Source organism: Rhea americana, unplaced genomic scaffold (genome assembly GCF_003343005.1).
Source record: "Rhea americana isolate MKP2758 unplaced genomic scaffold, rheAme1 scaffold_539, whole genome shotgun sequence".
Taxonomy (NCBI): Eukaryota; Metazoa; Chordata; class Aves; order Rheiformes; family Rheidae; genus Rhea; species Rhea americana.
The window spans coordinates 64,925-91,559 of NW_028186689.1; the positions used below are offsets into that span (position 1 = coordinate 64,925).

At 60.0% G+C, this 26,635-nt stretch overlaps 1 protein-coding gene across 4 annotated transcripts in view; it reads right to left on the bottom strand.

The window, feature by feature from the left end:
- Window positions 1–19,894, bottom strand: part of KCNAB2 (potassium voltage-gated channel subfamily A regulatory beta subunit 2) — a 32,229-nt gene extending 12,335 nt beyond the window's left edge. Inside the window, exons 1-3 of one of the 4 annotated variants that reach the window (XM_085318480.1) lie at window positions 19,485–19,894; window positions 12,103–12,222; window positions 11,460–11,501 (exon numbers count right to left, since the gene is read on the bottom strand). In XM_085318480.1, coding sequence (XP_085174606.1) covers window positions 11,460–11,501; window positions 12,103–12,179 — 119 coding nt within the window. In that variant the 5' untranslated portion in view covers window positions 12,180–12,222; window positions 19,485–19,894. Of the gene's footprint in view, window positions 1–921; window positions 1,560–11,459; window positions 11,502–12,102; window positions 12,223–16,883; window positions 17,025–19,484 lie in introns of those variants that run through there. The other 3 variants (XM_085318481.1, XM_085318479.1, XM_085318482.1) reach the window with 3 other exon arrangements.
- Window positions 19,895–26,635: the final 6,741 nt, after the last annotated feature.

A 26,635-nucleotide genomic window follows, 5' to 3' on the forward strand; every position in this document is an offset into this window, starting at 1 on the left:
GCGCGCGGCAGCCACGGAGCCCGCGCTTCGGGAGGCCGCTGGCCGGGCCGGCATGCTGCGGGCCCCGCGACCCTCCCTGCCCCACGGCAGGGCCCGGCAAAGGCAGGGCGACGCGGCGCCGGCAGAGGATCACCAGGCAGAAACRCCCAGAGTTATTTAATCTGGAGGATCCGAGTGGGTGAGGGCTGATGTCATTCCTGCAGCCTGCCTGCCTGCTACGTTTTGCACCCTGCTRGTGCTCACATCGTGGCTCCAGTGGGAGCACGCCGCGGCTGTCAGCCGTAACGGGGCGGACAGGCGCGCTGCTCTGCCTGGGGCGAACCCCTCGGTCCCCCACCTCGCCCCGCTCTGCCGCAGCGCCGTGCAGGCGGGCGCGTGAAGCCAGGCCGTGCCGGCCGTGCCGCCGCCGCGCGGCAGGCTGCGCTCTCCAGCGCGCGGTGCGGAGAGAGGAACYGAATCCCGGCTCGTGCTTTGCTGCCCACGGACCAGGGCCGCAAGCAGCCTGAGGGCACGGTGAATCCGCCGACGCCGTGGCTGGTGGTGTGGTGCCGCGCGCCTCCCCCGGGGCCACAGCCTACCTGCTCCCAGGGCCAGAGAGGCGACAGCAATTTCACTAAGTCCTAAGCCAAACGTCAGGGCCACATTTTTTTCCTCCYGTCCCCCTGGTTTTACGCTAAGCTGGAGGGAAACGAGAACGCTCCTTGAAAGTGCACTGGAAGGACGAAAAGAGCAACCCGGCTGCACGCACAGATGCATCTGCGCTCGTGGCGCCGAGAAGCCCGCACGCCGGAAAGCCGCGGGGCCGCAGGGARAGCACCGCGCGCGTCCCCCCCACCGCACACATCGCAGCGGGGACCGCCAAACGCGTCYGCGCCCACGTCCGGAGGCAACCGCCGAACGCACAGCGCGTTCTCCCCCCACCTGTACTTCATCCCCGGCTGCTTCACGCTGGATTCGCTGGACGAGGGGGCATTTTGCACGGAGAGCTGCCCCAGGCTCCGGGCAACCATGGCCACGGCTCGGAATTTGCTGCGCGTGCCGAGGCTGGGGCTGCTGGCATTTTGTCTGTTCAGGCGGTCTTCTGCGCTCCGGCTCTTTATGCTGTGCTCGGAGCACACAAAAGAAACCTGCATGGTGCTCGCGCTGCGTTTGGGCTGCGGAGATGCCCTCCCTCTCGAATCCTCAGCCGTGCTCTACTTCACAGCCCGATGCTGCTTCTCCCTGGCAGCGTCGCAAAAATGTCAAAGGTGAAAGATAATTGGGAGCGTTTCCCCCAGGAGCCCTGCAATTTTCAAAGCAGGAGCGGAGAAAGGAGCTGGAGATGCCRCCCCGCTGCTTTCAGCCTCCTCTTTGCATGTGCAAGGCAGCACCGGCAGTCGCCTGGCCGGGGGTTAAAAAGCAAACTTCAGTTTATTTACTTCCCGGCTGGAATCTGCACGCCGTCCTCGCTTCCTTTCGCCGTCCTCCTCGGCAGCGCCGCCTGACTGCTCRCCGCAGCAGCTCCGCAAAGTTTCGCCGACGCTATTGGAGGAATTCGGCCGCCCCTGAGCCCGAGGAAACAACTAGCCGGACGCCGTCTTGCTTAAGCGGCAAGGTCCCCCGCGGCAGCAGCGGGAGTCCGGGGCGGGCTGGCCGCGCGGCGCTCGCCGCTAGCCGTGCCGGAGGGGCCCGGCACCGCGGGCGAGCGGCCAGGCTGCCGAGCCCCCATCGCCGCCCCCGGCGCTCCTCCTTCCCTCGCGCCTCTCCTCTCCTTCCACTTGTGCGGCTGAAGATCCGCGAGGAGTAATGACAACAGCCTAAATTTAGCCTGCAGGCGCTCTGAGGCAGGCACCTCCTCCCGAACGAACGGCCGTAAAGCTCCGCTCAACCGCGGTGCCCGCTGCGGCGCTGGAAGACGTCGCCCCCGCTTGCATTGGCTTCACGCCGTCAGGGTTTGATGAGCATTAGGACATGAACCCACGGTGTCACGCCGAGGGGAGCAGCATGAGCGCGACCGCTTCCACGCGGGGAGGGAGGGCACCGCGTGGGCAACCCTCGTGCCACCCTCCCTTCCGCAGCAAGAGCCCCGTCGGCGCGCGGCACCTGAAAGCCCCCGCAGAGCAGCTGCCTCCGCCCCGGCACCCACATCTGCCCTCCGATGAGCGTCGCCGCCGAGGCCTCGCCCTTCCTCCGAACCAGGCCGGACGGCCCCGCTTCGCGGCGCGGCGCGAGCGAGGCTTCCCCTGAACTTCTCCAAACGAGAGCTAAACTGATTAAGGAGAACCCAAATTCCAATGTTTCCTACTTAAAGAAAGATACAAGCTCATCAAGCTCATTTTTCCGATTGACTGTTCTGTGATTTGAGGCATAAAAGATGAACGCTTGGCTACACGCTCTAAAGATTTTCCAAGTCCCTGTTCTGCCCCCCCCGCCCCCCCGTTCTGCGGGAATTTCTGCCGGAGCAGCTGCCCGTCCTCGCTGCCGTCCTCGCAAGGAGCATGTGTGCAGCGCTGCTGCTCAGTGCCGAAAGCAGCTTCAGTGGTCAGGAAATAATTGCTTGATTGACCACACAGAAAGGGAAGTACCAAAACAGCATCAGGCTGGACCGCCAGCGTGACGGTCCACGTTGCTTTCTAAGGCAGCCTACAAAAGAAAAAGCAGCTGGTGGTGCGGGGAGGGGGGGAGAATTACGGAAATTCAGTCGCAGATGAAATGAAAAAACTTGTAATCTACTCATGTTTTCTTCTGCCCCAAAGCTCCTTAGTGCCTGCGGCCGAGCTCGGTAATCCTGCTCAGCTCCCGCGGCCCCGACCATGGGCGCCGGCTCCTCTGTACGCACGCGGCCCGCTGCCGAGTCCGGCTGCCTGCGGGGCCGCGCTCCCATGCCGGGCTCGGCGAGGGGGCCGCAGCCGAGGGCCGGCTCGTCTTGCGCCGCGTGGGACCGCGCCGCGTGCCCGTGCTCCGAAAAGGCAGCCTTTCTCCCCAGAGATGGTCTCCCGCCGGCTCTGCCTCTCGCGCGGCCCGTGCATCCCTGGCAGCGCTTCGGGGAGCCCCACGCCAGGGCAGCCGAGGGCGAACGTCGGCTCGGGCGACCCGGCAGCCCTGCTCCCCGCCGAGCGGCAGAGACTCGAGCCCTGCCCCAGCCGGCGAGCGCTAATCTGCCTGCAACCGCACGTGCTTGCACAGAAAAGCAGGGAAAACATCCCTGATCCCGGATTAAAGTGCCTGGCAGAAGGKTTCGGCTGCAGTCCCCGACCACAAGAAAAGCCATGGTTTTACAGGAACGCGCTCAGCGGGTCAAAGGCTTTTCTGGATTAGGGCCCTGGGAGCCCGGAGCAGCACAGCCCGAGGGACCGGCGCGGCAGGGCCGTGGGGGGCCGCGCAGAGCGCCGAGCCCTTCGCCCCTTCGCAGCCTGGCCGCGGCGGCCGCCTTTCCGGGCTCAGGGAGAGCCGGTGCCACCCGCGGGGCCCTTCTGCAGGGCCGTCGCCTGCCTGGTTTTTCTGCGCAGCTTCGAGAATGATTTCTTAGCACCACATTTTGTTCCGTGTGCTGTGATACTTTGTTAGAGAACCAAGCCAAATTCTGCCTTTCGCCGTCAGGCTGTTCTTACCGAGCGAGACGGGAGCAGCCGCCGCTGCCACGGCGCCACGTTTGCCGAGCCYGCAGCTCCCGGAGCGAAAACCCATCGCCCCAAGGGGCCTGGCGCTTGCCTGGGCGCCGGGCGAAGCCGCGCGGGACGCGAGGGGGGGTGGATGAGTCGCTCGCTGACATCCTCCCCCGCGCGAACGAGGCAGCCTCCCCAGGCAGGCTGTGCCTCCGCGCGCCGCCGCCGGCACGAACCCGCGAGCGCCCGCGGCTCCCCTCCCGCACCCGGCAGCGCTGGCCACGGCCGCGCTGAATATTTTATCGAAGAAATATCTTTGATAGTGCACGTACAAGCCTTGCCCCATGAATAAATAACTGCCACATGAATATCTAAAGGGCTACTGTGACTGGGTAAATGCTACCTCCGTTTATTTTTAGAGAAGAAAACACATGGAGCCCGACCTGCTGCGTGGGCGACCGAGGAAAGCCAGGAAGCAGGCAGAGCCCTGCAGCGGGCTGCGCGCGGGCAGATCCGTGCAATGGTGAGCACCCGGCGGGGTGCGAGCAGGCAGAGCCCCGCAGTGGGGTGCGTGTGGGCAGAGCCCCGCAGTGGGGTGCACCCTGCGGGGTGCGTGCGGGCAGAGCCCTGCAGTGGGGTGCACCTTGCGGGGTGCCTGTGGGCAGAGCCCCACAGTGGGGTGCACCCCGTGGGGTGCGCGTGGGCAGAGCCCTGCAGTGGGTGCCTGTGGGCAGAGCCCTGCAGTGGGGTGCACCCCGCGGGGTGCGTGTGGGCAGAGCCCCGCAGTGGGCTGCGCGCGGGCAGAGCCCCGCAGTGGGGTGCACCCAGTGGGGTGCGCGTGGGCAGAGCCCTGCAGTGGGGTGCACCCCGTGGGGTGCGCGTGGGCAGAGCCCTGCAGTGGGTGCGCGTGGGCAGAGCCCCGCAGTGGGGTGCACCCAGCGGGGTGCGCGTGGGCAGAGCCCTGCAGTGGGGTGCACCCCGTGGGGTGCGCGTGGGCAGAGCCCTGCAGTGGGGTGCACCCCGCGGGGTGCGTGTGGGCAGAGCCCTGCAGTGGGTGCATGTGGGCAGAGCCCTGCAGTGGGGTGCACCCTGCGGGGTGCCTGTGGGCAGAGCCCCGCAGTGGGGTGCACCCTGCAGGCTGCCTGTGGGCAGAGCCCTGCAGTGGGGTGCACCCCGTGGGGTGCGCGTGGGCAGAGCCCTGCAGTGGGGTGCACCCCGCGGGGTGCCTGTGGGCAGAGCCCCGCAGTGGGGTGTGCGTGGACAGAGCCCCGCGGTGGGTGCAAGCATCCATGGCTTGCGGTGGGGTCCACGCCAAGCAGCCCTTCGCAACAGAGCCCGCACAGCACCCTGCCACAGGGCTCGCAAGCCAAGGCTGCTCCCCCTATCATCCACCCTAACAAAGATGTAGTAATTAAAAGAACAAAAGTCASCTGAAATATTTATACACCTCTCACTACCCCATGCTCTGGACCAACATGCAAAATTAATGGAGCGCCAGCTGCCTTCACACTTGGAGACGGTTTTCCAGCTCCATACGGTATTTTCCCGGCTCGCTTTCCCTCCCACGTGCTGGCGGTTGTTCTTCCAGCCAGCTGCAAAGCAGGGGAAGGACGTGGAGCACTCGCTGCACACAGCAAAATCCCCAGCAAATTCTTTTAAAATCAGGCCTTTCGGGGCGCAGCRGGCAGCTGTGAAACCTGAGCCGAGCATCGCGCCTGCGAGGGGCAGCCCGGCGCGGGGGCCGTCGGGGCGCAGCCGCGCTCCTGGTTTAGGACCGCAGTCAGGCTCCTGGGTGGGCAGGCGAGAGGCRCCGACGTAAGCCAGCCCGGAAGACGCAACCATCAGCATTTCTGCCCCCCAGCAGGCATCTCTGCTTCTCCTTACGCTTCCGAAAGCAAACCGTACTCAACCTCCCAGGGCGGCAAATCACAGATGGCCCCTCACACCTGACGGTCTGGGAATATGCACAAAAACCGTGGCAAAGCCCTTCAAACCAGGGCTAAAGAAGTGCAGCCTTTTACCCCGCATGCTCTGTGTACAGAAAACTTTGTCCAATAGCTGACTGCGCTACCAGTAACTTCCCTGGGCACTAGATGAATAAAGTGTTTTTGTAGCTGTTTATTTTCTGATTTAAAATGTAAGAGTATATTACACTTGCACTTGCAAACTTCCTAATAACAAGTAAAAGTAAAAAAGCTTGCAGAATTTTATCAACAGAAGTGATATAAACATGTTGCTTTATTCTAGCCACTTATGCATGCACAAGCGAGAGAGAATATTCTCCYGTCAATGGCTTGGAAAAGATTTTATTGCGCTCAAGGAAAAAACGCTCTCGGACACGTCACCAGCGAGCCGTGGGCACAAAGGCGAGCTAAAGGGAAGGGCAGAGCAAGCTGCAGGAGCTCCCCGGGGCCCGGCGCGTCCCACGACCCCTGCGCTGTTTGCTGTGGGAGATTTTGATGGGTGGTCCTGACCCCCACATGTCCTAGGAGAAAAGCACAGTCCCCAGCCTGGCCCTCCTCCAGCTCGGCTGCGAACCCCTACCGGTCCCCGGCGCGCCAGCAGCGGGGAGACGGCTCTGCGCGGGGGACACCAGCGCTTCGGGGCTCCTGAAACACGGCTGCTCTGGGGACGAGGTGCTTTCGCGCGTCGTTCAACACGTCAGCTATCGCGGCGGGGCACGCTTGCTGTCAGGGCGATTCTGGCATCAGCTGTTTGACGCCCGCCCGACTCGAGGAGCGCCCGAGCGGCGGCTGTCCGCGGGCGCGCGCCGGGGGCCGGGGCAGGGCGGTCTCTTACCTATACTTCATGCCTGTCAGGCGGGCCGTGCAGTCGTCCAGCGACAGCCCGTGCGCTCGCAGGAACTCCTCCATGGTCTTGGCCTGCGCCGCCAGGCGCACGTCCCGCAGCCGCCGCAGCTCCACCACGTCGGCGTGGCGGGCCTGCTGCAGGCCCCAGTCCGAGTGGTGCCTGCTCACCACGCTGCGCAGGCTCTCGCTGTACGTCATGGCCAGCATCCTGCTGCCCGACCGCGGGACCTGGGGACGGCCCGGACGGCAAAGCCTCAGGGGGGCCGACAACGCTCCCGGCTGCCCACACAGGATGCGCGCGTGCGCAGTGCTCCTCCTCTCCGGCCCAAGCGAGCAAGGAAGCTAGCCCGTGCCGCGGCTTCGGCCTGAGGAGGCTGCCCCGGCGCGCACGGCCTGCCTGCCACGCGCAAACCGCAGCAGCAACGGACCCGAGTGTAAGGGGCAGCGCAACGTACTTAAGCACCACGGGAGCAGTCAAGCCAAAGAGCAAAAAGAACGGGGCACAAAACGCAGCAGCAGGGACCGGAGGGGTTGCTGCGGGGACTGAAGCTTGGGTTTATGGCGACAGACAGCTGAAACCACAGCACGCGCCACCACCGCGGCTCCTCGCGAGGCTCTCGGCACCCTGGCCCGGAGCTCCCCATGGAGCTGGCCAACAACCGTTTGCACCTTCTTAACGGATCAGTAGCCAAGGGCACAGGGGTGGCTCKGCTGGGAACTGGCCGGCTGGAGGCAGGAGGAGCCCTGCTCGGCCAGACCCCCCCCCGCCCAACGCTTCGGGGGAGGCGCAGCCGGCGGGCAGCACATCCCAGCGAGGAGGCCTCCACCCCACGGGTGCTGGCAGCACYCGCCAGGCGAGCGCCGCGGCGGGGAGCGCGCAGAGCTGGTCACGCCGCCAGCCCCGGCCCCAGGGGAAAGCTGGCGCTGCTGCAGTGGGCTGCTGCAGCCCGTGCAGCGAGCCAAGCCTCGCCGCAGCGGTGCATGGCACCGAACCACGGCATCGACCTTGCAGCCGGTGCGGGCGGCTGAAAATAGCCTGCTGCAGAGCGAGCTGCCGGGAACGGCTGGAGACATCCACCGGTCTACGGCAACGGGCTGGACTTGCGTGGGCGCTGGGCGAGGGCCTGGGGCCGCAGCACGGCTTCGTCGGGGCCGCCGGGGCTGCGTCCCTGCTGCCTGTCCTGGGCACGCCACCAGCGCCACCGGCCCCACCGCGCACCGCCGCTGCTGCTCAGGCCTTCAGCTCTGGGGCCTTCTGTCCCCTGAGAAACATGTAAGCATCGGAGGCTCAATTTTTATGGTAGTTTGACAGAAAAGCAAAGTGGACTTTTCTATCAAAACGTGACCTCAGAGAAGTTAAAAAGAAGAAGAAAAATCACTAGATGTTAAGTTACAAGAAATTACTGAAATGCCCAAGGGAATTCTTGCAAGAAGCAATGTTTTTGGAAATCTAGAACTCCTCCTATTCAGGAAAGAAARGTGGTAAGCAGTCTTAAAAATTAAAGAGGTGTAAAAAAGAGACACCCCTTTCCTTAAGTTACGAGGAGGGGAAAAAAGCACCAAGTGTCTCGCTGCCCCGKCTCCTTTGCAATCCCAGCACTGGCYGTCCAGCTCCGAGCCGCCGCTGGGAGCAGCGCGGGGCACCGGGCACTGGCTTTGCCTGCTGGGCTGCCACTGCTTTTCCCTGCTGCCAGCCTGGGGCACAGCAGGGAAAAGCAGTGGCTGCCTCGRGGCTCTGGAAAAGCGGAGGCTAAGGCGCGCTGCTGTGTGTTTCCCTTACGGCTTCATCTGCCCGCGGTGAAACGAACTGCAGGAAGCAAAGCGAGGGCGGTTCAGCATGCCCCTCTCTGCCAGCTCTTTGGGGGTTCCAGCTGAGCAACGTGCACAGAGAGTGGAGAGAGCATAAAGCCTCTGGGTTCATCCCCAGGCAACTTATTAGCAAAATCTCTRTCATAACCGGAGAATGAAAAGCAGGATCTCAGCTTGGGATCTGAAAAAGCTGCTGAAGCCTAAACGAAAGCATGCCAAAGCAGGAGCTGCTGTTTCCCAAAGAAGGACCATGCACCCGAGATAATTCCTCCAGGAATACGCAGAGCAAAAGCCTCGAAAAACTCTGGCCAAACAACTCTATTTTCTAGGTCACGAGAGACAACTGAACACCCAAACCCCTAAAACACATAACGCACTTTACAGGTATAGCAAATGGGAGACACTTTGGCTTGTAGCCCGTTTTGAAATGCAGTTCTCCAGCTTTTCAGCAAACTAGCAGCTGCTGTCCATTGATCGAATTAAATCTTTTGATTTTCTAGAAGGCAAACATGGAACTTGTTCTCAGTCAGCAGTTTTAAGCATTTTACAGCCTATCTTCCCTAAAAAAAAAGAAACACACACACACACACACACACACACACACACACCCCAGTCATGCAAATACTGAGCTAACTCGAGCAGTAAATCTTCCCAGCCACCTGCCTGCCAACAATAACTGCCGTAACGTTAACCTGAGAAGAGCAAAGAGGTCCTAACGCCGGTCCTTTACTACCCACTGGAAGTCCACACGCAGACAAACCTCAGCCTGACGCGCAGCAGCTGTGAGAACTCTGGCTCCAGAATCGAACTTATTTCTCATTTAGCTCCAGAYGGAGAAGAGACCCACTCAAGAGCTCCTTCCTTCCGCCAGCGGAACAGGCACTGTACTTAAAGCAAACACCAGACTCTACAATGATTTCCTAAACCATTTCCCACTTGTAGCAAGCTCGGCTGCATGCAGGGCGCAACACCGGACAGCTTCGGCAACCTACTCCTACAGGCTCAGCAATGGCACAAACTCACCCGGTTTCTTGGAATCCTGCTCATTAAAAAGAAAAGTTCTAGGTTAGAGTTTCCTCCGACAGCTATTAAAGACAGCACAGCTGGCGTTTTGTCAGTAGGGGAGTGTCGATGCTTCGCATCCAAAGCAATTGGTGAATATGACAAGTCCCTCCAGAGTCGAGTTTTTTAGCAGTACTCCATTAGTTCTATTAGGGTATTTTCTTCCTAGCAAACAGAAGCTAAATTATTCATGACATCTTCTCTAAAAGCCTGTGGATATGCAGCCACTTTATGAACACTGGCATCATTTCCTTCTTCCAAAGCTGATCAAGGTCAGTTGGTGTAGCCAGGCACATTTCAACAACAGGTTCCCCTTTACCAAGGTGGGTTGTTACAAGGAGACACAGGGCGACGAGGCCAAAACCTCCTGGGAACCGAGCTGTCCCCCTCCGGCAGGACGGAGCCGGGACAGGCGCCTCGGCCCTTGGCTGCAGGGGTTCAGACCCAGGCTCGGGAGGAGCATCAGTAATGCAACACTTTGGACCGAAATTCTTCCCTAAGCGCGGCTTGAAAACAGACGCCAGCAATGACCGCCTTGCACGTGGGCACCGAGCACGCGTCCTTCCCGCTAGAGCCACAAGTTTACCGGAGGCTTTTACTTGATTGCTTTGTTCCAGGTGCATCCTGGAAAAGGCCCTTCCACACAGGCTTTCTGTGCTTCTGATGAGACAAAAACAACTCCGCAAACAGGAGGTGCTAACTCGCTCCACGGTCCTGATCAGCTAAACCAAGAAACAGCTCCAAACCTTCCCCCAGAGCAGAGAGACCCGTGACTTCTTGGGCTTGCTTCTGCCAGTCCTTACGTGCCAGCCGAAAAGGCATGTCGCACACCGCCGCGGAGCTGCCTCCGTCCTTGCCTGCCCTCGCCTCTCTCCGACTCCTGCCCTGCTGCAAGCAAGCAGGCAGGAGCACCAGTTTCTATCCCTCAGGTGCCCGCGGACCCCCTTCTGGAAGATGYGCTCAAGGGGAAGCCTTCTGTTCCCCTCCTTCCCCATCTCTGCCCCAACCGGGCTCGCTGCAACGGCATGCTTCCCCGTCTGTGGAAGCAGAGATGCTTCCCAGCACTCCCATCAGGCGGCTTCAGGGGGAAAAGTGCCTTCTTYGTTTTAGACAGTAAGAGGACGGAGAAAAATGTGTTGTCTTATACACAAGGTAATAAGATTTGCCTTAATGGAAGGGCCAGAGGAACAGGGGCTGGATGGATTCCTGGAGCTACTCTGGGGAAAACCTAATAGCTCTGGCTTTGCTTTCAGACACAGAGGCGCACAGCAAAACACACGCAGCTCCGTCAGAGGCGAGAAGCGAGCCAGGTCCAGACCCACGCGCAGCCGTGGCCAGACCTCTGGACACGTATGCGTCGCGCACATACACGGCTTAGGAAGACGAGGACACGGTGTGTTATCTGGCCCGGATCGTGACTTTGCTCACTGGTGGCTGGGCTGGCGGCCGCCAGCGCCCCAGCGTAAGGAACAGCCCGAGCGGCACGCGACACAGCTTCCCAGGCCCCTCGGCCGCAGCGAGGATTGCCATGCCCTTAACTGTGGGGTTTCCCGTACCCATATGGTACAGCCAACCCACGATCAGATAAAAAGCACGCAGGATGCAGCTTTTCTCATAATCTCATAGCAAACCACGGCTCTCCCGGAAACGTCTTCCCAGTGCTTGGGAAGAGAGCTACCGCCTGTGCAGGCTGCGGGGCAGGCGCAGCAGGAGCAGGGCTGAGCGTGTCACGCTGCAGAGAGACCCGGGCCCTGTGCGGGCAGCACCCYGGCACGGTGCTCAGGGCCGCCCTGAGACTTCTGGCTGCACAATTACAAAGGTGCAGGTGTTCACGTGCACACATGCAAGCCTAGGCACATATACGCTTTACACTAGGGGCACCCATGAGAAGAATGTGAATTATGGTCCAGCTAATCCACCGAGGYGCAGCCTGGCGTCCGGAACGACCCGCAGCACGACGCACAGAGGTGCGAGCGAGCCAGCCCGCGATGAGGAGACGACGCGGGTGCGACGGCAGCGTGCACCTCGTGGTCCCCACGGCCGCGGCAGCGCTGGCGCCTGTGCCTGCGGCGCTGGCCGCACCGCCTAGCGCGTGGGCAGGACACGGGTCGGGATGCCAGGCACGGGCTTCCCGCGCTTCGGCCGTCATTGCTTCCCGAGGATGTTTTTAACGAGAGAGAAAGGACTCGGTTACCTGTAGAACTGGAGCTGTCGCTTGGGGCTCCCATACCTAGCGCTTCCGACAGCAAAGAGGAGAAAGAAGAAACATGCCACAAAGCACATTAACAACCGTGAAGTGCCAGCTGGGGCCGAGCCGCAGAGCCRGGCCACGGTGCCGGAGCCCGGCCCGGGCCGTGGCCGCCTCGTGGCCGCCGCAGCACTTCGCTGCCTGGCAGCGGGCTCTGCGAAAGCAGGCCGACAGCTCCACCGGCTGGGAGCAGGCACTACAGCACAGAGCCTGCGCCTGCCRCTCGCTCGCAAGGCGACGGCTTGGAGGGCAGCAGACCGTGCCCGAACGCGCAGTGAGGAACCACACTCCGAGTCCTGCCATGCAGCGGATTCACTGGAGAGGAATCAACTCCTGAAACAGCAGGCTGCAACACCCAAGGCAGCTTAAAAACATTCGTGCTACCATGTGTTTCCACAAGGGCTGAAACGGTTTTTCATTAARTACATTCAAAAGTCACTGTGGCAATTTTATGATATCGCAGTGCTCCTCAGGGGGCCACAGTCCTCAGTTTGCAACTTCTCCTCCAAAGCTCCTAAAAAGGCGTCCCGCAAGAAGGGGGCCCGTGCAGAGCGCTGGGTGGGAGGGAGCAGCGTGGCCGGCCGCTTACCTGTAAATCATCCCTGGAGAGCCCGTCTGTCTCAGCGAGAGTCTAGCAGGGGAGTCAGTGGTCGATTCCGGATACATGGAGCCAGCCTCAGTTTTCAAGATCGATTTTTTATCTTACTCTCTGAAAAAGAGGAAGAAAAGCTGAATCATAGTAAGTTTTTCAGAGCATGTGAATGACGGTGCTTCCTGTGTGGTGCTTCGCAAGCCGGATAGGCCTGCCGTGCTCGCCGCAGCTGGCACGTCACGGCTGCCTGGCCCCGAGAGCCGAGCGGCTCCCGCGCAGGGGGACCCCTCAGCCGCCCCCTCGGCGCCCCGGCCAGGGCGCGGGCAAAAGCTCCTGCAGCGCACCAGGAAACTGCGAAGAAATGCTGTGCCCGAAAAATGAAACGCTGTGCTGCTGGCACCGCCAACTGAAGGGCCCCAAGAGAAGGGCTCTGCGCTGTAGGTTTTATTCCTGGAGAAAGCGCCTGCAGCCTGCAGGTGCCTGGGCAGCTGAGGGTGCCCACGGGGGAGCCCCGGAAACACCCGGCGCCTGTAGCATTTGTCTGGGCACGTTACCCTCCYGCTACACACGGTCAGTACCTCAGCTACAGGACGGAAACCCTTACTGGTGATCGCTTCTTTTCTGGGAAAGGTACATCCTATGTCAGGCTCTTGCCGCATCCTGAGTTTTAAGTCAGTTTAAAAACCCTCGCTCAGTTTTTAGGGAAAGCCGGCTGCAGGCGTGGGCAGTACCAGGTGGCTGGTGCCCGGCACCGTGCGGGAGCCGCAGCGGCGTGCCCGCTGCCTCCCCACTGCAAGGGCTGCGCAGTCTGCAGGGCGAACTGGGTCGGGCCACAGGCAGGGTGTGCCTCCCACTCTGCCCTGGAACCGGGAACCCGGGGAAGGCGAGAGGTCGGAGGTGCGGGGCGAGCTGGGTGCCGCTGCCCGGCCGGGACGCCCCCTCCGCGCGGGGCCTCCTGGCATCACAGGGAGCTCTGCTGTTCAGAGAATTACCAGGTTTTCAATCCTTCATTTACATGGCCTTTCCTCAGGCCCAGGACAGGGAACGTTTGTGCGGCAGGCGGCGGGTTGCCATCCTCCCCCGCCGGGCACGGAGGTGTGCCCCGGCTCCTTCGGCGGCAGGCCCGGCGCACTGCAGGCGCGTGCCTGGCGGCGGTGGCGGCGGCGTGCAGCCTGGCCCGGCTGCCGAGCAGGCGCCAGCAGCTCTGCAGCCCGCGCCACCCAATGGCAGCGGCGGCCGGCCCCGCGGAGCGGAGCAGAGCCGAGCGGGGCGCCGCAGAGCCCCGCGTCCCGCCGCTCGCGCCCAGGGCAGGGCTCGGCCCCGAGCCGCACGTCGCCTGGCTCTCGGCAGGGAGCGAGCCCGGAGTCTGAGCAGGGCCGGTAAGCAGGGGTGTTTCCCCYGCAAACTTTGTGCGCTCAGGCACAGCTACGCTGCGGAAGAACTGCGCTGCCGGAGGGGGCCTCCGGCGCGTGCACACGACCGCCCGCCTTTTAAACGCGCCGATGCGCTTACTCCTCGTTTCAGAGCTCTGTAGCGGACTCAGCTGCACCCTCGCACCCTCCYGCTTGCCGCTGAGCGCTGCAGGAACAGCAGCACTCGCTCCTGCGGCGGCTGAAGCGCGCCCCAGGCATCACACGCCAGCGCTCCCACCCGAAGGTGGCCGCAACGGGCCCGGGGACGGGCTCGGCCGGAGCCGCGGGGCTGGGCGCTGGAGAGCGCTCATGCGGGAATCCCTACGCCGGCGTGTGCCACGGAACACTTGGAGCAACGTTATGAAGCTGAAATGAGCTGCAAAGAATATCTGAGCACGAGGCACAGAGGGACCCACTGCTTTGCCAAGTTTTACCTGGGGCACAGTGTTACTTCCATTTCGCGCTGGCAGAGGGAAGGGAGAGGGCAGCGCACGGGGGACTTGCAAYGAAGGCAGAGCCCAGGACAGGCTCTTTTTATGGGTTCTAGACGTTCCAAGTGTAATAAGGTCTCTTGCATTTGATTTTCAGTATCATTTCCTTTCCCTGTTACCTTTCTGCTTGGTGTGCCAGAGGAACAAAGCACTGCCAGCTGATTAATCTTCACTTTGAGAGATTTAGCAAAGTCTAACCAAAGTCTCCAGCTGCAAGCCAGCCACAYGGCAACGAAGCAAAAACACTGGCAACACAATCAGCTCTGCAGTCATTTAAAAATCTCTAAGGCAAACAGCCTTAAAATGCAAAACAGGAACTAACAGTTCAGTGAAACGCTCCTTTCGTTTGCCACACTGCAAGCGGAGATCAGGAAACGCGCCATCACGACACTTCCCCAACCGCCCACAGCCCAGCCGCGCTTCAGGGCAGTGCGAAACGCCGCCGAGGCCGCTGGCTGCGCAGCGCTGCGATGCAAAGGGGCAGGAGAGGAGCAACCGGCTCCACTTTCAGCGAGCTCGCAGGTGGAAGGCCTGCCCGAGGCGCTCCGCACGCTCGCCGGCGGCCTTGGGAGCCCGCGGAGCCGGGGCTCGGCTCCCCGCGGCTCGTGCCCAGGCCCCCGCACCGAAGGCACCGCCGAGGCCCTGGCTGTCCCTGCAGCCTGCCCAGCGGCGTTACCGCAGCCTCGCTGGCAGCACGCAAAGGACTCGGAGACAGAGCTCCTGTGTGAGCTCCTGCAGCGTGACGCACAGGAACAGGCGTGTTTTCCTGTGGAGGACTCTCCCGAGCCGTGCGCCGGGCTGGGTCTAGAGGCCCCTCGAGAGGAGGCCGAGGGCAGAGCTGGGCTCACCTTCGCTCCCGAAGAGGACCCGCAGCACCCGCCTGCTGCAGCGGCCCCGGGGACGAGCTGTGCTGGTGCCCACGTCGCTGCCTTGCTGCTCCCAGGCTCCGCTGCCGCTCCTGCCCCAGCAGGCGGGCGGAGGGCGCAGGGGAGAGGAAGGGAGAGCGAAGGCACCAGCACGTGYGCAACCCGGTCCTGGCGCGGCCTGGGGACCAGAGGAGACCAGGAACGGGCAGAGAGAAATCAGACTGGCGGTGTCGCCCTCCAAACAAAGAGCAAYGCTGCAATGCCGACACAAGGCCCATACCTGTTCTGTGGGAAAAGGCGCTGCCGGAGCCTCCCGCTTCGGCTAGGGAAACGACGGGGCTATGGCTTGTTTGGCACCTGGCAGCACCRTGCAGCTGGGCACTTGGGGCAATCRTGGGCAGAGCYGGCAGCRCTGCAGGCTCCGGGCGGCACCGGGTCCCCTCTCCTGCAGCACCCAGCGACGGGCACGCGTTCCGGATCCATGAATTAAGAGCATTCTCCTGTATATGCATTTTTTGCGAACAAAAGTATTTCTCCATGGTTAAGCACAGACAGCAATCGTATTGGGATTGCCACCAGTCGGATTATTTCACTCGAGCGCAGAGCGCCTCGTGATTGCAGTTTACACATGCCGACAAACGGGGCACGGCGAGCGAGCCACGCACACAGCGCAGAGCCGAAGCTGCTCTCAGAGGCACGGGAATTCACATGCGTGTGTGAGCTCAGCCCTGCCAGCAGGGACACGTGGCGGAGGCTCCGCGGGCCGCCCAAGTGCCGGCGGGGTGCGCCCCAGCTGGCCACGCCATGCTTCGGCGGCTCCGTGGGGCACAGCTCGGCTCCGCAAGGAGGGCTTCGGCATTGGCGAAGGCTGCTGTGTAGATCGGAAAGAAAGCGACTGTCATCCTGAAAATCAGCTTCAGGCAAACTGTAAATCTTAATGCCAGGGCAAAATCTGCATATTACAGCCTCTTAAACACACTGATGATTGAAACAAGAGAGGCTGAAGCTGCGCCCRGGATTACTCCGAGTGCACAGGCAGAGCCTTCTCCCGCAGCGCCTTCCCCTGCAGGCGACACGTCACTGCAAGTGCCATGTAATCCAGGAAACAAGAAAACCCCGCTTGTTTGCCAGCGGTACCCAGCGCCTCGGCCCCCAGACCTTGTCTACCTTGGGCCACGGCTCCACTGCGTGGCAGCCATGTGCCCAGCACGAGCCACAGGGCCGACAGCGGCGACGGGAGGAGGGAGGATCGTGGCTCGGGGAAGTGCGTGCGCCGCGAGCAATGCTCTGTACGCGCGCTGCCTGAGCCCCRTCCTTCGCTGGACGTATCCCCCGAGGCACAAGGAGGGAAAGTGAGCTTTGCCCTGCCGGGAACATCCATCCTCACGCGCTCTGAAGCGCAGGCTCCCTCCCCGGCCCTCTCCCCGAGGCCCTGGGCTTCCCGGCCAGCCTTTGCCTGGGCCAATAAGGGAAAGAGACGCTCAACGCYGCTGCGGGCGCTCAGCTGCAGAGGCCTCCGCGGGCTTTGTTCTGCCGGCTGCAGAGCAGGAACGAAGAGCCACGCTCTGCGAAGAGGGAGCAGTGGCGTGGACCGCGCCAGGGCCGAGCCTCGCAGGTCACCCTCCGTGCCCCCGGCCCAGAGCTCACGGCGCAGAGACCGCAGCGACCGCCGCTGCCCCTGGCCCAGCCCGGCCCACTGCTCCGGCACCGCTGCGGGGCCCCGTGCGACACAGCGCACCGCAGGATTCTGCTGGCGCATCGGGCTGCTTGATCTGCGCGAGTCAATTGCCTTCTTCAACACTTCCCTGATGATTAAATTAACCAAACTGGAGCATTGCGGAGCTTGAAACGCTTCACACGGAGCCATATTCCCYGGTGAACGCTAAGAAAAGAGCAGTATGCTAATCTCACATGCGGAGCAGTGACAGCATATAAACAAAACAAAAAGACCTGACGGTAAAGAAAGCAATAAAGTAAGAAACACTCCAGGAAACCCCACAGTTTCTCACCAAGAAGCAGCTGACGGCCCGCTCCGGCCTGCGGCAGTCCGCTGGGGCAGCTGGGCAGACTTCCGCAGTCGGCGGCACGAGCCCGGCTTTGTGGCGTGGCCGACCTGGCGCTGGCCGGGGAGGCCGGGGGCGCAGGGGAGGCCCYAGGGCCCAGGAGTCACCCGTGCGCGCCGCAGCTGCCCCGCGCCGCCGCCAGTGCCCCGGACAACCCACGCCTCGGGGCGCCGCCGCACGACGGGACCTCCGGAGCGCCGGCTTTGCGCGGCCGCGTTCCCTCGGCCACGGCAAAGCTGAAGGGAGCCGGCTCGGCTCAGCTCGCGCCTCCCCGGCACGGATCTCGCTGCAGCGACCCGTCYGCAGCTGCCGCCTCCGCCTCGGAGCCAACCCGCGCTCTGGCCTCCGCAGAGGCCGGTGCACAGCGCTCGCTAATCTGGGTCAGCACGTGACACTGGTGCTTATGGACGGGGGCGGATCTGGCCGAAGTTTAGGGGGCTGAACGGCCAAACTCGGCACTCAGCGCAACGCTGGCCTACCCCAAGGACGGCCTCTCCCGCAGAGCACTAGGCCACAGTGACCGTGGAGCCGCGCGAGTGCCGCACGGAGCCCGCCCCGGGCCACTCGGGTGCGGGGGGGCTCAGCGCCAGCCCACCCCTCGGGCTCACACCGCACGGGAAGGGAGTCAAAGAACCTGCGGCACCTTCTGGGGAGCAGCCAGCAGGTTCCCCGCTCTCGAGCCCCAAGCGTGCGAGTGAACCGCCCGCGATTCGCAGCAAGGCCAGGAGCCGGTCTGCGGCAGAGGTCTCCTTCTGAAGGATTTATGCGTCCTTTGCTGTTTTGGAGCGGCCACCTAAGGGACCTGAGGGCTGGGGAGCACGAGCCGCACCACCCTCACGGACGCGCAGAGAGCACCTTTCCCAACTCGAAGGCCAACAAGCACTTCTCGAGGCGCCGCTGACAGACAGCAGCCACGCAAGGGAGCGGGTGTCTGGGAGAAGCAAGGTTTGTGCAGGTGGCCGGCCCCAGGCCAAGCCGAGACGCGCGGGCACGGAGAGCGGTCTGCTGAGAGCGCCCCGGACACCAGGGCCCCGGCGGGGCGTCCGTGCGGACGGCGCACGCTGCCTGGAGCGGCGGAAGGACTGAGCTCTCGCTGCAGCTCTGGGAGGCYGGCAAAGAGCTGCCCCCCAGCCCGGCGCCAGGCTCCCGCGGCAGATGTGGCGGGGGACGAGAGCGCCGGGAGCCGCTCCGGCGTCCCTTGAGACGGCCTCCGCCGGAGGCGCGGACGGGCTCTCCTTCCTGCCCCCGGAGGCTCTGGCGAGCGCTTTGAAGGCTCTGCCTGGGAACTAAGCGRCTCCAAGCCCAGGGGTGCGACGCGCTCTGCCCTGCATTGCAGAGGGCCGCCCGCTTCCTCCAAACTCGACTTCTCCCAAAGGTAGAGTCCAGAATGAAGCGCGCCAGCAGAGACGCGCCGTGCCGCACTGGGGAGCTGCCAGGGTGTAACGGGGAAGGGCTGCCGGTGGCTCGCCCCGCTCCTTGCACCCTCCCTGGCCGTTGAATGCGTGCCACCACCGTGGACGGGGCGCGGTGCCCTTGGGCGGACGCTCCAGGCCCAGGAGCCYGGAGCACCGGCGGCCACACGCTCCCCGGGACACCCCAGCTTGCGGGGCCGGCCCACCACCCTGCCGCAGCAGAAAGCACCGGCCCGAGAGCCAGCGCAGCGAGGGCTGCCACGAAGAGACCGCGCGGCACCTCTCCCCACGCAAGACAAGGGTCCCGCTACTGCTGTTTTCTCCTGGGTTGAGGAACAGCCTCCTCGGTGATTTCCCAGTGCAAATACGCTACRAAAAGGGTGACTTTGTGACAATTACTGACTCGCAGATGGTTTTCTAGACACAGCCCCCTCCCTGCTATCGCATCTTCATCCACCGCCTGCTCCCAGCACCCAGCCGACCCCGTGCTCTCATCCGTCCGCACCACTGCCAAGCTGCTGGTCCCCGGCCGTGCGGCAGGACCTGCAGATCCGCAGAGCGGTGCGCCTGCCTCCCTCCTCTCCGCGCCCGAGCTGGTCCCTGCTGCAGAAACAGGCGCAGCCTTCTGCTGGTGTTAACCTCGCAGGCTGCAATTACATTGGACACCGGAATTCACGAGCCGCTGTAGAAACGAGCCTATTTATAGCCCATTCATTAAAATAACAACAGCATCCCCCCTCCCCATTAGGGGTCTAGCTGCAACACGTGAGGTAGCTTGGTATTTTGTTGTGCCTGCTGCAGCAGAGGCAATCTTCCTTGCTCCGTTCCGAGGATCAATGACAAACCCTAAAGTCATATGTGATGAACGGAAGAGCGAGGATTTTTTTGGCGTTCACGTATGCGAGCACGAAGCTAACACTGTCCATTATGCAGTCAAGCAGACCAAGCTCCTTGGTGTGCAGCACTGGAAATGCATGTTTCTTTTAAGAAAATAAAAAAAAACCCCAGCCAGGCTCCCTGCTGCACTGCATCTGCTAGAGAGGCACAATCGAGACGACTCACTGTTGTTGCACACGAGCCTTTTAGACCTTTCAAAGGTCTAAAATCTGAGATCCCCTCAAAGCAATGCACCTACCTCACTTGTATGATCTGAAGGCACTCAAATCCAACCCCAGCTTTGAAAGTTTTTTCCCAGTAATGAAGATGTGCAGTTAGGAGAGAGGAAAAAAAAAGAAGAAAAAAAGCATCAACTGAAGGCAGGAAAYGAACTGGCAGAGCTGAAGGCTCTACAGATTTTGGAAGACAGCGTGAAGTGCCAGTCCAGAGCAACTGTGAGTAATCAAGAAAGCCGGAGACAGATGTAGCCGATATTATAATTTTTTACCCCATTCCCTTTCATTCCCTGAAAAAATATTCAGCTGATGAGCCCAGCCTCAGGCCAGACGGAAATTCAGGGAGCGCGCAGGGGCGGGAGGGAAGCAGAGCCCTTTGCCATGACTGCAGCAAAGCCGCCTGCTGCCGCTCTCGGCTCCTGACTCGGCAAGTTTGCTCTGCCGGGCTGCACAGGAACCTGCGCGCCGGCTGCGCCGCAGCCCTGGCGCCGAGCAGGGCTGCTTCCCTYGCCGCGCCGCGCCGCTGCCAGGATCACGCCGCCTCCTTAACCGTGTACGTGCCGGAGCCCGCCGCCGGGCGCGCTCAGCGCCGGCTCGAGACACGTGTGCGCGGCAGGCACGCGCGCAGGTACCCGCCCGCCAGCAGGTCAGCTCGAGGTTGATCCGAGAGCTCTGCTGCGCTGCGGAACCGTTCTGGAGGGAGGGCACCAGAGGTTTCCATCTTTAAATCCTACCGTGTCCCYTTTATTATTAACGGGGGGCGGGGGAAGGTACTGTAGCGCAGAGAGCGAAGAGGGCTGGTGCAGAACCGCGGGGTGACGCTCGCCCTACGCGCTGCAGGGGCACAGAGGAGATGATCGCAGCAGTCCCCCCGGCCCCAGGATCTGTGAACATCTGAGAATAATATCAAAGAGCCTGAAGGAGTTCTTCATGAGCCAGTGAGCAAAACCGGCACTGCATGGGAGCCTGCTGGCTGGTTCTGATCTTAGYTATCGTTCTAGAGATTAAAGCAACAGCCACAAAAATAAACCCAGGAAAAACACTTAAACGGAAGCCGCAGCTCACAGTGAAAAGCAGGGCAAGAGCAGGCTAGTGCCGACACCGGCCCAGAGCACCCCGCTGAGGGACGGTGAGGATAACCCTGGCCTCAGCTGCGGGTCCTGGGGCTCYGGCCCCCCGCCAGGCGCTCAGCACCGCACCACTGCAGCTAGCAGCCACGTTTGGGGCATCCTAGCAGCACCAAGGCGCTCGCTTGCCTTTGCGCACCCCATTTCTCGGGCCGTGCGTGCCCAGGCTCCGGCTGCTCCCTGGGCTCTGGCCTCCCCTTGGCCGCTAGCCATGCGTGGCTTGCTAGCCCAGCCCGGGCTCCGTGCCCACGTGGCTCTCTAGCCTGGCCATCCATACCAGGGCTCACGTCCACCTCTGGCGCCCAGGCAAAAGCGAGAGCCCCGAGGGAGAGCGACAGGCCCGGCCAGGGCATYGGGGACTGTCCCCTTCGCTGCTCCACACGGGCTTGAGCAACGCTGGGGTTTCTGCTCCTCTGGCCCCGGCGCTCCGACCTGTGCTTGCCGTGTCTGCTCGAGCCAGAATGAAATACTCGCACCACACTTTGCACGACCCAGCCTTGCTGCTTGGCGTCACGTATTAGAACTGGTAACAGGAGTTGCTTCTTTGGTCAAGGTTATCAAATTGGACAGCAACTGCTCTTCCTTTGCACTAATAACTAATTTCTGTTATTCTCTTTCCTGCAAGCGTGTCCAGAGCTCTTTGGGCACGTTTCTCTTCTGAAGACATTTAAAAACGATCTGACCAGCAGCGACTGCTACATTCGAATTGGCTTTTGCCTTCTTGCTGTCTTGGAGCGCTCCTCCCTCAAGCACGGGGTTTGGAAAAGAACGGAAAGACATCCGGATAATTAAAGCGCGCTTGTCCTCAGACACACAGTTACATTATATTACTGTAATAGTGGAGTGATAATAAAACTGATATTGCTGGAAACTGGATTGAACATTAAAACCGGAGGCCAAGTGAACAGAAAGGGTCAGCATTTCAGCAGGACGTAACTCATGCAGTAGGCTTTTTTTTTTTTTAATAAAGAAAACTCAGCTCTTCTCGGAATCCATCAGAGAGGATCAAATAAACTTGTAARGCCATGCAGCACTAAGCGGATGCCACAAGTGCCCGAGCGGTGACGAGGCGGGGCGCGGGTGGCTTTCAGGAGGTGCGAGCAAGCGCCGGGCACCGCGGTGCTGTAGCGGTATCTCCCGCCTTGGGAGGGAAGCTCAGCTTCCTCCTCTCAGCAGCTCGGGCTCGCTGCGCTTTGGCCTGCTCCCTCTGTCCCCCCTCCGTTTCATCCCTGCAGGCTCGCTGTCCCAAAGCGTGTCAGGGCCCTGCCCGGCCCGGTGGCACGCAGCGCCCGCACGTTCGGGAACACACCGCTGCGTTAATGTGCGGCTCTCGTTTYGGGTGCCGCGTCTCTAAGGCTGCACGCACTGCGCAGACGCTGCCGCATCTTCCTCCAGCGGCCCCGCACTGCTGGTTCCTGCAGTAAAGCACCTCAGTGGCTCCGAGGACAGGAGAGGGGCTGGGAGCAAGGCACGGCCCTTCCAGCTGGAGAGCGAGGCCCCGTTCCGTGCGCTGCCGGGTGCCTTCTCCATGTCACTGCCTCTTACCCAGGGAACACCTTCAGCTCTGGYGTGCCCCGAGGGCGCTGCAATATTGCACACAAAAGTGTGAACGTGCAGAAAATTCTGCTTTTCAGGCCAGCAAGAAGAGCTTGAAAATTGGCTCAGGACAAACTTCCTGTGGCCCGGTGCACCACCTTTCACATAACCCCTCTGCAACGAGCTGAGCACCCTACTCCTGTACGGGAATATTCTTGCACCTGCGCCTGCTTGGGGACCGCAAGCCTGATGCCTGTCCGGACAATGCCAGGGGCAAAGGGCTGTAGCCACTTTTCATGATGCACAGCAGAGACTGCAGGCAGGACACCAGGGCAAATCCTGTGCCAAGGATCCCATGAAGGTCCCTCTCTGTACGAGAGACAAGGGCAGTAGCTGCTGCACTTCTGCATCTCACGTACCACATGTTTATCTCCTCTGACGTAGCACAGCTTGCTGTTTCCAAAGTCTATGTTAATTTAGGATTGCATCTCAGAAAATCAGGGAAAGACATTTGCTCACAGGATTCCTAAAATAGTCAGAAATTTAGCTTGCATGAGAACTTCGTTCTAGCTTTAATTGCATTTGCCTGATTAAAAGAATCTGTTTTCACATACCAGAAGAGGATGGTACTTGAACAGCTGGTGCCCTTTCACTGGCTGGGGACAACGAATACGGTGCCCCACTTTGAAATCTTTTAGGACAAGTGAAGACCCACTTGTAAATACGTGCAAGGGTATTTCCAGAAGATTGGCCTCCTTTCTGCAAAACGAGTTTGCAAGTGTTCTTTGGTATCTTCTAAGCTGCCTGCAGGCACAAGCCRGGACAGCTGTGCCGCCACCCACGAGGGCTTGGAGGAGCCGAGCGGGTGCAGTGCCTGCGCCCAGCCTGGCCGCGCACACGGCCRCCCGCACGCCCTGCAGCGTGGCGCGACGTGCCGTGGCGCGGGCACAGCACGCCCCGCGCCATGGAGCCAAAACGCGACTGCGGCACCGAGCCGTTYGTCCCCGGGTGTGAACAGCCACCTGCAACTGCAGGCGCTATTAGCCCGAAAAATCTTGCAGGGAAGTGCGAACATTTCTAAGCTGGTGTTGGAGGCAACCTCGGGACTACAGTGAGTAATGCTGCTTGCAGCAAGGACTTGTCTCAGGCTTATTCCCTGCATCTTTATGCAAGATCGTCAAGCTCTGCCCTTCACAGGCTGCTTGCTGAATATTCAGCTATAGGGGCTCTGGCACAGATGGAAGGSAAACACAGGCAGAGCCTGTCACAGCCCACAGCAGATTCTCAGCTACCAGCCCGTTTCTCAAAGTCCGTGTATGTACATATTGCCAAATCGCGTATTTTTTGTCCTCTCTGCCTCCGTTACTTTCCCTCTGTTTTTTTCTCACAGTCAATGGTGGGATGATGTCTCTAGGTGTCTCACATCCCTGTGAAACTCCATTTATCACTTTGCAACTTTTGCTTGCTCGTTTCGTGCATCTRAACTTCAAGTCTTTTATAACCGCACATTCACCATTCGTTAAAAATCACTGGGGGGGGGGAAGATGTCAAGATTTAATGAAGCTGCTGAATGTTGCAAACTCCCCCCTCACTGAAGCAACAAATATTTTTGATAGCAGAGAACACACAACATGAGAGGAAGGAAAAAAGAAAACAAACGAAAATTTAAGAAGTGTTCTGCTAGCACCAGCGCTGCAGCTTTGCTTCTCCAGCAAGCTTTCAAAACCAGCAGGCTAAGCTACTGCGCTTGGTTCATTCTGGCCTTGCTTTGCCACACGTTCTACCCACAGGCCCGCGCAYGGAGAGCCTGGAGACGACAGGAGGGCTGGCAACAACTGAGACGCGGCCTGCCCAGCGCCCAAGCGCCAAGCGCGCTCTCGATGGCCGGCTTGCACCCACCAGCAGTCCAAGCAGCCGGCCCAGTTCCCGCTCCTTGAAAACACGGGATTAAAACTCTGCCTGGGCTGCACGTGAATCAGATCGCATTTGATGTGCTTGCAGAGATAGAGACAAGGCTCTTTCCTCCTTTTCCTTGTTCCTTGTTAAGGCTTGAGGCCCTTCTGCCAGGAGCTGGGACAGGTCGTGAGGCGAGTGATTGGCGCTCCGCTGCTCTCTGCTTCCTTCTCTTTCGAAGGCCCTCCCTCACCTCCTGCGCCGAGTCGTCCATGGCATTCCCCTGCCCTGCAAGCCATACCCCTCTTAGCAGCTTCTCTCTCTTTAAAAGCAATGAATAAATAAATAAAGCAAGCTCTTGTGCATCTACCATTAGTGGCTGCAAGCAGAGACATCTCTTGTTAACCAGCGGAAGAGTTATTGCTTGCTAAGAAGTTAAAACCTCTCTGGATGCAAGTCTCTGTGTGAACTGCTAACATCCATCTTCACCCAAGGCCTGCGATGGGAGCTGCCGATGCCCTAGTTTCTAGCCGCAAGCGTGTCCATTCTCCTCCTCCTCAAGGGCAGGCGGCCGCCAGCCCAAGAGGCGAAGCTCTGGCAGCAGGGCCAGCAGAAGCGCTTCCTTCACCACCGTGCCTAGTCAGAAACCTGCCGGCTTTACGTAACCGGGGCCYGCGCCCATCCTTCCCCGTGGAGGGYACCTCCCTCRGTCTAGCGAGGCTCAAGCGTTTCTGTATTTAGGCACCAGGCCGCTGCCAGCCCAGACAGCATCCTTTGGACACACCGGCCTCCCTCCCCACCCCAGCGTGGGTTGACAGCATTTATCAACAAAAGTGGAAATTCAGAAAGTAAAAAGTAATTCCTAGTCACACAGAGGCGTCAGGAYGAACGGAGCTAAGCAAGGACAGGGAAGGCCCAGGCGGGCACCCGCTTTCTTACAGGGCTGACTGCAGCACAGGACTGCTGTTACGGCAACGTTTTTAATAGGAACTGACAACTTTAGGAGCCAGGTCTGACACACTGGCACACACAAAGTGTGAGGCAATCTGATCTCAATTTCTAGGGTGTGAAGTCCTTGTTAACCTCTGACTTTATACAAAGAGTCTCAAAATATCCGCACTGAATTCAACAGTAGAGACGGCGCTGCGTTAGACACTCAGTGGTTACAGGACTGCACAGGATTTTCCCATTGTAAGAAAAGCACAACTTTGAAAACAGTTTTGAGAGGGGCTCATACGAGAAAACACCCACAACTTCAGGGAATATCTGAAAGAAAATCTAAACAGGAAACGCTCTTAGCAGTTTGACTATTCAAAAAAAATAGACAATTCTTTATAGCATTTGGAAAAGGGTTACTCCTTTCAACTCAACACACATGCAGTTTCCTTCATTTAATGAAATCCCTGTCTTCTATAAAAAGCACTTGCAAGGATTTTTCTCTCTTATTTGCACTAAGAAATTCTCGCTGTTTAAAAATGAATGACATAATGAACAATACAACAAGGCAGTTACGCCATAAAGTGTAAGTGAATCATGAAACACATGTGACAAGCTCTCAATTAATTTGAATTCTCCATTCAATGGCTAAATTGATCTGCTCTGATTTACAGGAACATGGAAGGAAAGGAGGATGAGATCAGACTGAAGGAGTACTTCGGAGGAGGATATAGCCAGGAGGAGGGGGAAAGGGGCTAATGGTTGTTCAGCAGCAATACTGCATTTAAATGAGATCCTCACCTCCAGCAGTTCAAGGGAAAAGTCACYGAAGTACAAAAAAAGAGGTACTTGCATCTGAAGGTTTTTAATTTCTATTGCCGCAACCAACACCTACAATTACAAAACAGGCACCTATAATTATAAAACACCAGAAATGTTTGAGAAACATTTCAGTTTCACCCTCCCTTCAGTTTATTTTTTCTGCATGTTTCACAGCACTTTGTCTTATTTCAGTTTCAGTGTCTCCCTCTTTCCTAATACGATATCAAAGATCCATAGAAACAGGAAGAAGCATCCGAGTGCACAGGGGACTGAGCCAGGCACGTACAGCAAACAGAAAACTCCCCTTCTTGCTATTTATTTTTTAAAAAGAAATGACAGCTGTGAAATGGTACAAAACACGCAATATGTCCAACAAACTTAAGCAAAAGTTGTTCCTTTCTTCTAGGACCGCATCCTGCGGCTAAAAGCCTTAGAGAAGCGCAGAGCTTGCCTCGAGGCACGTGAGCAGTCGCTGCACCTCTGCTGCGACCAGATTTCAATCCAATCATACCTGCTCAAACGCTGTCGCTCGCTCTTTACATGCATGTGAATTTTAGGACTGGAAAACCCAACGCTTCTCCGTTTCCTGGAATACTGGGAGCTGTAACGCGGATCAGCGGCTGTTCCGGGATCACCTACCTATATCTTTAGCCGTGTTTACAGCGAGAAGGAAGACGCTACGATTTGTCGAAGGCACTTTTGAAGCCGAGCTTCCGCCAAGGCCTCGCGACCGGCTGCAATCGGGCCGCGCTTCTCGGGAGCCTCGCCGCAGCTGCTGCGTGGGCCGGGCAGCCGAAGCGGGCTCCCGCCGCGCCGAGCCTCGCCGCAGCGGCGACAGCAGGGGAGCGAAGGGCGCCCTG